Genomic DNA, 13,010 nt, shown 5'->3' on the forward strand with positions numbered 1-13,010 from the left:
AGCAGCAACATGGAGGGTTCATGGTGAAATCAAATATCACAGCATTAACGAGGCACAGTGCCTCATAGTCAGTGACCGTGTTTGTACAGGATGAGTTAAAAACTGGATATGATACAGGTGGAATGCGTGTTTCACAGACTTATAGAGGTCTTCCAGGAAAGAGGGACACAACGGAAGAAAGAATAAAACAACAAAACAGATGAAGCAGGGTGAAAAGCAGCTAATTTGTGAATTCATTAAATATGCCACCACTCTCCTGTCTCCTCCGCTCCTCGCCCCCCCACCCTCCCTGTCAGACTCCTCATGTCTCTCACTGCAGCTCCAGACACTGCAGAGTCAGGGGAGGATATCAACCAACTTCCCAACTGCAGTATGTACACTACAGTTTTACCCCTGTACTCCACTCACAGTCTGTCAGACTTAAACTCTTCTTTTCTGCCTACTTAATCAACATCCATCTAACCACCTATTAAAACCTGGGATCGTATGACTAAGTTATGTTGAGCCAGTGTAATGTGATTAATGTCTTAATGCAGTTTCCCTATCGGGGTATTTAACTTCCATGGCTGCGTTATTTCAGAGAGAAAAATGGTTCTGGATTTAAATAAGGCTCCAAAAAGAGTACAGTAGCCATCAATTCTGTGTGAATGTGCAAAATCTTTATATTTAGTAAACATTACGTTCCACTGTATTGATGAATCTGTTGAGTTTTTGCTGTTTGACAGTTGCCAAGAGACACAAAAATATCCCTGCTCAGCTTGGCTATACAGTATTGACTGGTGTGTACATAAAGAAAATATATATATATATTTTTATCATACTGATCAGTTTGTTATCTCATTATTAATCAAGACAGATTCTACTAAAGACTCAGATGTCATGGTATTTCAAATTCAATAAAGAGATCAAGAAATAAGAGGTTCAGTAAGATGCTGTCCAACTGTGTTGTTTAAAGTGTCTGTAATGGAAATAGATGAATCCAAAATAAATCAATGTCCATAACTGAGGAAGGTGACCTGAGCTCAGGTAACAGTTGTATGAGTGTCTCTCTGTCTAACCTACTTCCAGTCTAGTCTGTGGTCTTTGCAAGCTCTCACGTCGTCCTCTGGATGCTCTGGCTGAAAGGCGTCATGAAGTCGTCAAAGTCCACCTCCAGGGTTAAAGGCTCCTTCCGTCCCTCTATCTTTGACATCAGCTGGCTGGTGGTGGGCGGCTTCCCCCAAATCTGAGGCAGACGGACAGACAAGTGACAGTTAGTAAGGATCCTGTAATGATTTGATGTGCAGTGATGGGGAATTTAAATTTGTGTGTTACAAATACGCTTTTCTTATCAGTACACATTCGCAGGTAAGGTGGGCTGCTCAAATTGAATATAAAATGTAAAACCTTCTCCTTATTACAAACGTCTTTATCTTAGGAGCTGATCCTTTGCAATAAGAATTGGTGATAAAGTTTCAAAGATGTGTAATACATGTAAAAAAAAAAAAAATGAAGGCCTAACTGTAAAGCTACAGTATAGAGAGACAGGGTACAGTCCAGTGGTGTTGCTTACTGTCTTTGGCACAAAGGTGATGTCTGTAGTGTTGGTTTTCCCTGTGGCGATCCTGGTGTTCTGCAGGACGATGCTGTTTGGATTTTTCTGAGATGTCCTCCCTCCTGTTGAAATGGATGTCTCTGTGTGCACTGCACCTTCTGCAGCAACGCCCTGTAGAGGACACCATGTTTTTCAGATTCACCATATTTCCTCAAGCACTTTGTGTCAGTGTCAGATTCAGGTCAGAGAGAGAGAGAGAGAGAGAGAGAGAGAGAGAGAGAAAAGGAGAGGATAGGATAGGTTTAGCTGTAATAGGACAAACTGTACAAAATGTGTAGAACGTGCCACTTTGAGGATGAAAATTGTCAAGATTCATCAGATGAGATGTCAGATTCTTCTGACTTTTCAATGAATCATATATTAGTTCAGGATAGAGAGGAGGGTGGGAGGTGTGAGAAAAAATCACACCTGTTATACAGAGGAAACCAACTCCTTCACTGTACCATTGACTAAAACTTTGAAAAGTATCCAAACCCAGATTCAATCAACATTCAATCTTGGTCCATAGTAATAATGGTAAACAATAGGAATCAACTGGGGGGAAAAAGTCAGCCTTCCCTGAGCAAACTATTCTAAATATATGTGACAGATGAATCAATAGGTCTTTTCCACTTAGTGTGGTTAGGACACTATGAGAACAGTACAGACCAAACTCATTTTAGATGCCAACGATGCTTAATAAAAACATAAGAACATAAGAACATAAGAAACACACACACAAATGGAAGCTTCAATGACTACAGTTGTGACAGTAAGTATAACTTTCCTTGCCTGTACTGTAGTTGCGATGTTGTAAATCCAGATGTTTTTGCACCTGCATCTTAACCAGCTGTTGCTGTGACTCTCATCTCGTCCCTGGTAGGTCTTGGATGACTGTCCCTAGGCCTTGTTTCAAGAGCTTTGCCTCAATCTCTCCGTCTCCCTGTTTCATAGCCTGCTTCAAAATCAATACATTTCACACACAGTTCTCACAACTGGAAGCCAAAGACATCCATTCACAGCCAGGCCTCTCAGCAGTGCTGAGTAGCTCTGTGATCTGGATTACAGTGATAAGGTCTTCACTCTGTAGGTGTCTAAAGCAGAGCACTGAACCGACTGATTTCTTAATGAAATATAACAGAGATGAGATGAGATGAAGGTTCAGATGTCAGTACAACAATTATTCTCTCCACTCCTCACAGTTTACCTCACATTTTAACATATAACTTTTTTTTTTTTTTTTTTTTTTTTACTTTTATGGGAAATCCTTGGTTTAATTATGCTAACATCTTAGAGTTCCATGGTGTGTTTTTGTTTGTTTGTCTTTTACCAAGATAGAACATTTGATGCCTGGAAACATGCTCTGTAGTGATACATCTGATACATGTCCTTCAGTGTGATAACAAAAGTGTGCAACTCAGGATTGCAGGTTCACAACCACGAGTAAGTAATTTGCTCACAAAATACACAGTGTGTTTCCTCAGGAGTGAGTGTAACATTAATATGAAAAGCATGTAGTTTGACTTGAGGGTGCATGTATTATTTACAGTGACTGACTGACTCATGAGTCACAGTTGATGGAAGTTTAATAGGCTGATTACTTTCTCACATCAGTTAAAAAGTTCTGCTGTTCTAGTGAAATTCCATTATTATTTGTTACTAGAAGAAAAAGCACAGAGACACATCATAAATGCTTGGTGGGTAGAATGCTCCATATTATACCTGTGTGCAATTTATTCTGCCTGATAGACTTTTTCTTGCCTTGCCCCCTAGAAGTGCTGCTCGCAGCTACATTGAACTACGAATATATCCCTGACAAATACTTTATATGCCCCAGCACAACCTGCTACTTTCACAGCCTTAATGACAAAATCAATTCATTTTGTCTAATGGGTGCAGAGTTATAGAAAATGCTAACTGTCTAGTTGTAACATAACACTTCTGGTCTAATTTGCTCTACAAGTCGGTGTCTTACAGTCACCAGATCTCTTTACAGGCTTGGGTTTCTCATGCTGTAAAAAGAGGCCACGGTGCACAGTTGAAAACCAGGGTGAGAGAAGGCCTTCAGTCTGATGTTGGTTAAGTTTCAGTTCAGCGTCATTCAGAGGTCAGAATCGTAGGGACCCCAATCATCTGCAAAACGTTCACTTTCATATTCAGATTTCTGACTTCAGAGAAAATGAAAGTTAAATATTGCCACAGTGGCAGCCATGGGTTCTTTTCCATTAAATGAGTCTGATGTAGTTTTGTGGACAGCAAATGGCGCACAAAGAACAGTATGCAATCAAAGAAAACAGGAAAAGTTCAAAGCCACACTACTTTAATTTTTTTTTTTTTTTTGATGCCGACTGGTGAAAAGATTGGAAGAGAGTTTCTTTTATACCTTGGCAGATTTAGGTTTTTGAGCTTTGGCCCCCTTCCCCTTGGCCCCATCCTTGGGTTTAGGCTGAGATTCCATCCTGTCTTTGACCAATTCATAAATCCTGTAGTCTGCAAATGCTCTGGCGATGTCGAGGCAGGTTTGTTCTGAGGAGGAATTAAAAACAGAGGTCACAGTGTTAAGTATAAAACACAAAGGGCTTTTTTTCCAAGTGTTAATATTAATCTGTCGTGAGTGCACACATTAAAACATATTTGGCATGGAACTCAAACCTTTCTTATTCTCTGCATTAACATTGGCACCGGCCTTGATGAGCACGTCCACGCAGGAGGGCCGAGAGCTCTCGATGGCCCTCATGAGGGGCGTGCCTTCACCGAGTGCTCGAGCATCTACAACGGCCCCGGCCTCCAGTAGAAGTTCAATGAGTTCCACTTGACCAGCGTGAGCCGCGTGGTGGAGCGGCGTCCAAAGGAACTGGTCAGACGCATTTACATCAGCCCTGTCACGAAAATGTGGAGAAGTAATATCAGCCTCACGCCATCATTTTGCACAGCCACAGCTTCACATTAAAAAACAGTCAGCAACGCCTAACACCTTCAAATTTAGTGCAATTTAGACGACCTGATTACATTTTGATGGTCAAAGGTCAAAGGTGAAGGTGACCTCACTAATGAATATAATACAATATAATAATATAATTAAAGGAGCTGTATGTAAGACTGTGGCCAAAACTGTTGCTGCAGTCAAATTCAAAATACTGCAGTGCAGTGTTTGCCCTCCTCCCCCACCCCAGACTTGAGGTTGCCAGATAGGTTGCCAGATAGCCACTCGCTGACCTCTGCCGTGCTCCAGCTTTGTGGCTACGGTACCCCGAGACTTACTCACACAGTCTCTACGCCACTGCAACCACGACAATTTGAAGCTGCATACATGCATTGAGAAAACCGATCATTGTGCAAAAAAGCTAGGTGTGTCCAGGAGAAAACTCTGTCCTCGAGTTCTTCTGCGCTTTTAGCCTTCTCCATTTACATCTCCCATACAGATCCTTGTTATGTTTCTGCTTCTGTCAATATGTTTTTGAAAGTTGTAGCGAGGTCTTTTAATGTTAGTAACGTCAGACATAATCCACAACGCTTGTAGCTGCAGCCCAGTGGTAAATGGCAACCTGGATGGCGAAAAATGCTACTGACTTCGTGATTGGGAGAGGGCAACAGGCCAAAACACAAAATCAAAACATAAACAAAATTTTCAAATGTGAATATTCTGGCTGCACTATTGTTGTCAGTCAGATCAGTATTTCAAAGTAAGTTCTTAGTCTCTGGTGACGTATTGGGAGATTTTATGATTACTTGCCATACATTTTTTACATATAGGTCCTTTAATATTTCATGACAGTGTAGACAGAGTTAGATAACCTGAAACAAATTTGAGTGACGGAGGCAGACAACTGGAAAGAGGCAATTCTAGTTATAAACGCAACAACAATATCTGTAATGTGTGAAATCTGTTACTAAACCCAGAAAAAAGAGAAGTTTCCTCACCCCCGTCTTAGCAGGTACTGAACCACCTTGTGGTTGCCACTGGAGCAGGCCGCCATCAGTGGAGTTTTATAAAACTGATCCTGAACGTCCACAGGGACCCCCTGACTGAACGCTTGGTCCAAAGTCTCCAGATCGCCGCTTTTCACACAGTAGTTGATGTTGACGTAGATCTTTGCCGGCCTCTCCATGTACCATCCCGAGTCATTCATTATGGGATGATCTGGCGGGTGATCACGGTCAAACCGACAGATGTCCAGGCAGTTGTAGTATGTCTCGATCATGAAGTTAGGCGGTCCTCCATCAGGTCGCCGGGGCATGAGCTCAGATGTGAGGGTGCAAATGGGCAATGGGATCTCCAATTTACCTTTCTTCTTCTTACCTCCCTTTCCACCCTTCTCCCCCTTTTTCTTCTTGGGCATATAAGAGGAAATGAGAAAAGGTTTCTTGATGTACTTGACGCCTTTGAAGAAATCATTCATGTTGATACCTCCTTTTTTTTCCTTGTCATGTGCGGATATGACCATGTGGAGCTGCTCCAGTTCAACCGGAGCTTTTAGATTCTCTAACACCGAAATAAACATCTCTGTGGTAACTGTGTCCTGTTTGTCCCCACAGGCTTCCCGTAGTTCGGTCTCAAACTCGTAAGACCAGTCGTGGAGGGTCAAGGCCCAGGGATCTGACATGGGGCCAACGTCTGTGGATTTGTTTCCTTTCCCCTGTTGCTTCTCAGCTTTCTTCAGCTCCTTGGCTGCTGCTTTGTGACCAGCGTCTTTGGCAATCTGGCGCGGCAGCAAACCCTCCTGGTTCTTTAGTTTGGGGTTACAACCTGAAGACAGAGCACAGTTTCATGAAAAATATAAACACAAGGTTGCATTACCTAATTGAATCTTTTGGACTGTTTGCAGCTGCATGTTCTGCAATTTCAGTTAGTTTCTTGGCTCAGGAGACAGAGTTTACAACATACAAATACATAAAGAGACCAGCAGAGGGCCTGTGTTGATCTTGTGAAAGCAACAGAGCTACTGTGTCTTTGCCAAATCTTTGAAAACCCCAAAAGCTGAAATCACTGCATTAACATCATGATGCTTATGATTACTACGCTCTCTCAAACCTCTCTGTGCCAGGAACTTGCAGCAGTTAGCGTCGCCCGTGGCAGCAGCGTAGTGAAGGGCCGTGCAGTCCTCAAGGTTTATCACGCCCATGTCTGCTGAGTATGCAGACAGCACCTGGATCACCTGAAGGCACAAACCATCACAGAGAAACACATCGCTAGCCTGGTCGCGCCCACACTAGTGACGTCACGCCTCGCAAAAGCGCTGCTGACTTCTAGTCTGGCCAACCGTGCTATTAACTGGATTTCTGTCTCCCGAATTTTCGGGAACTCCACCCTCTTTTTCGAGAGCCAATCAACGTCGAGCCTCTCCAACGGCTCTGGGTAGAGGCGTGTTCAAGTAAGTGAGCAGCGACCGGAACCTCATTGTAAACAGCAGCATGGAGCAGCGGACAGAGGAAAGAGCGGTGTGATTGGTTTAAGCTTCGACACCGCCTATTCTGGCTTCGACCAATAGCAGACTGAGGCATTTGAGGGGGGCGGGTAAACCAGGTTTGAAGGATGCGCTTTGAGAAATGGATTCTCTTAACGTCTTGGCCAGACCCAATGCTGAATATCAACATTGGAAAGTCGTGCCAACCAGGCTAACACATCGCAAAGTCCTTAATCTACATCGAGACTGGCTGAACTAGCAAAATGGAAAGAAAAATGGAAGAAAAACATAAGGAAAATAATTTTGAAACATTGTGCTTTACAGTGATGTGTAATTTAAAGGGATAGTTTAGTGCCATAATCCCTATAGTTTTAGGAGTAGGTTCATTACCTTTAATTATCAAGCAAGCTGCTCAGAGCTACGCTACGGAGGCTAATGGGATTACGTTTCCCTCATCAAACCCATCAAATACATAAGGTAAATTCATGCAAAGCCACTGATGCGCGTTCCCATCGGGGAATCAGTTTTTCGGCAAGCAGTCTCTGAATTTGCCTCAAAAACAACTCTGTCTGGTAACGTTGTGGTGAATGTGCAGGTCACAACTTGTCCACAAGATGGTTTTGGAGTTGTTGGATTGTGTATTTGATGAGTTTGATGAGGGAAACCAAGAAATCCCATTAGCCTCCGTAGCGTAGCTCTGAGCATCTCGCAGCTCGGCTCCGCCGTTCTAAAAATAGTTTACACTGACAATTAAAGGCAACAAACCTACTGCTATGACTATAGGGATTATGGCAATGGGCCAATTTGCCAAAATGTTGAACTATCCCTTTAAAGGAAATTGCTGTCTAACAATATCTTCACATTCAAACATTAACTACTGGACTATTCTTGTAAAAATAAAAAAATAAAAAAAGAGCTGGTGTGTGTGTTAGCAGCTAATTCACCTCAAAAAAGCCACCCTTGGCAGCGTAGTGCACCGCTGTGAGACGTTTACGGTCCAGGCTATTGGGGTTTCCCCCTGACTGAAGAAGAGCTCTCACAAGCTGCACAGAGCCCGCCTTGGCTGCCTCCATCACCGCTGTGACACCAGTTTCCTATGGAGACGGAGGAAGAGGAGCTCATGGATATCCACTATCATTTCCTTGTACTCTACATTTTACAGCTCCATAATCCCTCGGTGTTAATCTAATTCTGAACCTTGTTTGTTGCATTGGAGTCGGCCCCACCCTCCAGCATGACGAGACACATGGGGGTGCACTCCGTGGCTTTTTCACACATCAGCTGGAAGACATGCGTCCCCTGTGCCGACACGTTGTTGACGTCTGCCTGTCTCTTCAGGGCCACCTGCAGGCAGCGGATGTGGCGCTTGGTGGGGTAGATGCAGTAGAACAGCACACCTAAAGCGGGGTTGAAAAATTGTTTAGCAAAAGCTAAAAGGAGTGTTGAGCCCAGGCCCTGGGATGAGAGTAGTTCAGAACACAGAACATATACTTTCATACTGTAAACAAATACTGTGCAACTGCTCAATTTTATAAAAAAAAAAGAACACAGAGAAGTGATAATAATTCTAAAAAACATAATAATTCTGGGCAGATTAGAGCAGACCAATGCGACAAAGAGACAAGAGGAGTAGGGGAATTTATTTGTGTTTAAGTTGACTGTACAATGGAAAAATAACTTCTAACGGTCTGATAGTTGGGCTCTGGAGCTGAAGTCAACACATTCTGGGGCTTGTCTGTGTGTCCTCATGCTGAGGAATCTGCAATTGGCCAGAGAGCAAAGCCACTGAAGGCTCACATTTGGATATCTCTCTTTAAATCTTTATTTATCCAGCTAAGTTTTGCTGTGAGAAAAAACTCTGTTTCAGGAATGCCCTGCTCATACTCACGTAGTTCATATGTAAGTGGTACTGTTTTCAAAGGTTTTCCCAACTCTGACTTATCTTGGTGTATAAATTAAGCTGGTGCTTCAGTGATGTTGAAGGATCACACAAACAAGTGTGTGACTACTGACACCGCTCCTACTGGAGAAAAGGGCTGGCTGTGAGTGTTGTGGCTGGGCCAAACCAGTCCTCTGAGAGAACAGGGCCATATCAGATTACACAGCCGGTTTCGCACGAGAGGATCACCATTAGGGTTTGATCTGTAATTAGATGTACTCACACAGCCTGATACACACAATCATGCATACTACTGTACACATACGGCATACAGAACATTACACAAAAGCGTGCACCCATGCCCACAAGCACACACGCCTAACTCAGCCTCCCTCTCCCCCTCTTCCTCTCCCTCTCTCATTCACTCACTCTCAAGAGCGTGCCATTTGCTGTAATTGATTCTCCGGACACACTGTAATTGGGGTAATTATCACAATTGGTTTAAAAAGGTCCTGAAGAAGAACTTTAGGCCCTCTGATTGGAGTTGTCTGGGATACAGCCTCCTCATCAATATATAAACAGACGCACCATGCATTTTCATGAGTTGTAAGACAAGGCCGGGCATTCAGAACAGAGCTGCTGCTCTAACATGAGGTGGAAAACACCTCTATTGAGATGGCCACACTGCAAGTGGAAGCAAAGCTGTGCCAGCACTTCCCATGATTAAATTATTGACTGTATAATAGTGCAGACCTGTGTACTCTGTAAGAGTTTCATCGCCAACATAATCAGAAATACAATCTTGTGCTTTGATATTTAAAGGTAGGGCAATCCTTTTGTTTACATAAAAAAAACTGGTGGTGAAATAACTGTACAGTAACTTGATACATATTATTATCTATATAATCTGTCATTAAAGCAGAAGTGAGTGATATATTTGTGTTAATATAAGTCTTAAATAGTTATATCTTCCGACAGCAATCACTTACATAGAGTGTTTGGTCTGAATCACGGGTCTGTCAGTCCCTCTGCTCTGCTCTGAGTCGAGGAGAAAACATTTATCGTATCCTACAGTTTTTATCCAATGAGGAGAGAGAACGGCATGCAGGGCTGTGTGTGCAGCCAAGGAACGCCGTGAATGTGGTGACGTAGCGACGAGGACTGTTATGGTGCGTTCAAGGAAACTCGTATTTTTCCGACCGTGAAGTGGTACCAGTTCGATCTGGTACAAGTTCACCGGTCGGAAGTTACGAGTGGCCGTTATAGTGACTTTCACCGGTAAAACAGGTCGGAAAAACACGAGTGGGTTGCCTGGAACGCTACAAAGTCGTAAGTTGTGACTTGAAGCTGTAATTTATGATTTCAAAAGCCTGCCTGGAACGCAGCATTAGCGAAAACGACCGGATCACTCACTTCTGCTTTAATTCATCTAAAAAATACAAACTTACTGAGGAAATTTTATCAAGCTGTAGTTTGTTTTTAAATTGGATACTCAGCCTTTGATTATCAAAACTGCTTTACCGGTAACCTAATGTAATGTCAACTGAGCCTGAATGTTCACACTTTGTGTAAAACATATGTGATAAAAATAACTGTCACTTCAGTTTTCAACTGCATTTTGTGAAATTTTTCTCACATGCCAACTGACTAGTTGTTAGGTGAAGATTAATTGTCTAATTGTCGCTTTGGAAGCTTTTAATCGTTTAGACTCTTTATGCAAACTTATTTGTTTGTAAGTCAATGCATTATATTCCATCAAATCCCTGCTTTGTATTTATATGTACTGTATATATATTTACATTTAGCCGCCCTCAACACTTCTGTGCCTTTTCTCCTGTTCTTTCCTACAGTAGGTCTGCTGTTTATGTATCTATCGACAACAATGCAGCCTTATTTGGAAGAATTTGTTGCTGTGCTTCCTTATAACCATGACAGCTGTCTGTTTCCCTGTTGATCACTCTCAGTAAGATATATTGCTTGTTTCTCTCCAGAACCCACCAGCAGCACATGCTATATGTCTCACAGCAATACTGTTATGTCTACTACTGCTCACCTTTGCCCTCGGCATCCTGGAGCTTCAGGTTTGCATTGCTTTTTGCCAACAATGCCACTATGGCCTCATTGCCCAGCTCAGCAGCTAACATGATTGGGGTGCGGCCCTTCTTGTCCTGGATGTCGGGTTGTGCTCCATGAGAGAGAAGGAAGCTGACGAGGTCTGTGAGTAGTCAATGAGAATAGAGAAACTGTCAGGAGAGCAAACAGACTGGTTTGCAGTATTTTCTATAAACTGCTATAAACTAAGGTTAATCACAGTGTCTGTATGAAGCAAAGCTTTAGTGATGACTGAACTTAAAGCATATCAAACCGTTACCTTTCTGTTAACCACAACAAATCATATACAGTAGCACCTCTTGACTAAATGTGAACTGATGGAGCAAAGAGGAGGCCTCTCACCCTGATTGTTGGCTGAAACTGCCACGTGAAGCGCCCCAACGCCCTCCTGTGGCTCAATGAGATTGATGAGGTTTTTCACCCCAAGGTTCACCATCTTCTCTATCTGCGCCTTGTTCCCTTCATGGACCCACTGCAGGAGGCGGTAGACCTGGAGGAGCTGCAGGCGGCCCTCCGCTTCTCTGCCACTCATCATAGAGGAGGAGAGAGGCTGGTGGAAAGTAAAAGGAAGGACCAATAAATTCATGATGGATAACCTCTATGTGAACTAAGGTGGCAGCAACTGTGTAGCTTTCATAACTCAGATTCTGTACTAATAAATTATCTATCTATCTATCTATCTATCTATCTATCTATCTATCTATCTATCTATCTATCTATCTATCTATCTATCTATCTACAGTATCTATCACAATGGTAAAATTTTACCATGGTGAGTTTGGCATTGTACTGGTCAAAGCGCTCTCCAAAGTCTTAACATCACAGAGCAGTTAGGTATGGTTTGTTACAACAGTCTGTGGAGCCATTATACAGTAGTGAGCCATTTTAAATTTCTACCATTTTTAACCAAGTCTGACCTTTGTGTATGGGTCAGTGAGAATCGATTTAAAAAAAAAGTTTTAAATAAATGAAAATTAATAAGCAAAAAAGGATTTGTTAAAATGTACATTCTGAATTTGTGTTGGTTTTATGTAATTTAAAATGACATTTTACCCATTGTTACACAAAAGTAAGACTGAATGCCCCTGAAAATGTCAAGTGGTGTAACACAAAAGAGATATCAATATCAAATATTTTGTTTAGCCTAACTACACTGGATTTAAGTGTACTTTTAAAAATTATATATTTTTCTGAAAACATTAAATTGAAATTTCTTGTTGTGTTTCTATGATTTGATTTTAATGCATTTTAGCAACACTGGGCAGGACATTTTTTTTCAGATTTTCTTCCAAATAAACTGTGACAAATATTGTAAAATACTGTTGCATTGCAAAAGTGAATTACATTTCCACATTTCAGTCCAGACCTATTTTCTGTTTTCTATTTATGAAAAAATACCCACTTGACATTGGGTTGCATCACGTCATTGTATTGGCACTTTGACACACATTTTCTTCTCTGAGGAAAAGTATAGCATATTTTAGGTAAGCTAGATTTCTAGACGGATTTTCACATCCTATGTTAGTTATACATTGATATATTGTCACTGTTACTGACCATTTAACCTGGTCTGACCCTTTGTTGGGAGAAAAAAAAGTATTTTGTCTGAAAAGCGCTTTATTCTTGAAGTGTAGCGTCAGTTGTATTAACAGTGAGTGCAGAAGCAGACTGTCACTACTGCAGTCATCATCACATCCAGTGTTGTTAGCTAGCTACCTGGCGTTTCCTTGTTTGGCACGCGCACCTTACCTTTGCAGGAAAACTTCACAAATCCCTAAATGATGTTGTCCACATAACCTGCACGACTGGACAGGCGGTTATTCCCAGTTTCTTCACTATGTCCTTACTTTAAAGCACAACCTTTCACTTCGTATGAGCCGGAGAAAGGAAACAAACTCAGCTCCATAGCAACGGAACGCGTTGGTAAATCCCGGGAAGGAAGGACGTGCTGTTGAGCTTTGGTAGAGTCTGGTGCTGCTTTCAAGTGCCAGCGATGAGCTCGGGAATATGACAACTACGATTTAGAAATCACTAAACAACA

At 42.1% G+C, this 13,010-nt stretch overlaps 1 protein-coding gene across 1 annotated transcript; it reads right to left on the bottom strand.

The window, feature by feature from the left end:
- Nucleotides 1–1,093: 1,093 nt before the first annotated feature.
- Nucleotides 1,094–11,504, bottom strand: ankef1a (ankyrin repeat and EF-hand domain containing 1a; the record flags this gene model as incomplete). The annotated part of the gene is made up of 10 exons (XM_084000798.1): nt 1,094–1,225; nt 1,553–1,705; nt 3,957–4,099; nt 4,226–4,452; nt 5,495–6,320; nt 6,606–6,729; nt 7,923–8,072; nt 8,176–8,375; nt 10,911–11,072; nt 11,312–11,504. The coding sequence occupies 10 exons, from the start codon at nt 11,502–11,504 to the stop codon at nt 1,094–1,096; spliced, it is 2,310 nt and encodes a 769-aa protein (XP_083856924.1).
- Nucleotides 11,505–13,010: the final 1,506 nt, after the last annotated feature.

This window comes from Trachurus trachurus, assembly GCF_905171665.1.
Source record: "Trachurus trachurus genome assembly, chromosome: 24".
Classification (NCBI taxonomy): Eukaryota; Metazoa; Chordata; class Actinopteri; order Carangiformes; family Carangidae; genus Trachurus; species Trachurus trachurus.